Source organism: Perkinsus marinus (genome assembly GCF_000006405.1).
Source record: "Perkinsus marinus ATCC 50983 genomic scaffold scf_1104296935324, whole genome shotgun sequence".
NCBI classification, from domain to species: Eukaryota; Perkinsozoa; order Perkinsida; family Perkinsidae; genus Perkinsus; species Perkinsus marinus.
Window position 1 is genome coordinate 1 of NW_003214497.1, and position 839 is coordinate 839.

The window sequence follows — 839 nt, forward strand, 5'->3', positions numbered from 1 at the left end:
AGGTTCGACAGGAAGAGGACGGAAGTAATAGGCGCTGATGTACGCATTGCCGACACCATTGTACATCTTCACGGTCGGGTAGTAACCAAACCAATGCCCAAAGGTGCCTCCGTGGACACCAACGGTGAGATAACGGAAGTCCTCATCGTTGACGTTGTACTCTTTCGTCTTGGCGTAAACCGTCACGTCGGTGGCGACGCTGTCATATTCGTCCAATTTGAAGTCACCCGAGTAAACCCCAAACTTGGTAGTCTTCCGGGTATCAAAGAAGTCACCCGGCATAATATCAGTAATATCGCCAACGGCACTCGGCATGAAGTCCGCGGCCTCGCTATGGACACCACCCATACCGTGGTGGAATAGGTAATGAAGCATTTGAAAGAAATCCTCATGATCGCCGTTGTCAGTCGGTGGCTGTGGAGGCTTCGTCGGCAAGATGATCTCTTCAGACGGCTTGTGGTCATCGGCAGCTGCCTGCCAAAGGACGATGGAAAAGAGAGCAAAGCGGATCATAGGAGGAAAGACTGAGAATACCGGCTACACTGCTTCGCTATTATTGCGTGATGCTATAGTTAGGTGAACAAGGAAGTAGGCCTATCATGGGAGCAACTTTGCATAGATCCAGCTGTCACAAGCCATGACAGATTGAAACGGTCCTTAATTACGAGCAATACATGATACAACAATCACGTTCTCCTGCTCTAAGGCTGCGGCCATCGACCTCGTCTCTTGATCCCTTCACTCCTCTTGGCCTTCATCCCTCAGCGAGTGTTTAGAACGGCTCGATTCTGCCCCAGCTGTTGTTGCTGCTTTTTTTTCTGTTTTTTTTTCTTTTTTTT

At 49.3% G+C, this 839-nt stretch overlaps 1 protein-coding gene across 1 annotated transcript; it reads right to left on the bottom strand.

The window, feature by feature from the left end:
- Nucleotides 1-43: 43 nt before the first annotated feature.
- Pmar_PMAR013383 (hypothetical protein) lies at nt 44-513 on the bottom strand (the record flags this gene model as incomplete). The annotated part of the gene is made up of 1 exon (XM_002783967.1): nt 44-513. A coding segment is annotated over one exon (470 nt), but the record flags the coding sequence as incomplete, so codon positions are not given.
- Nucleotides 514-839: the final 326 nt, after the last annotated feature.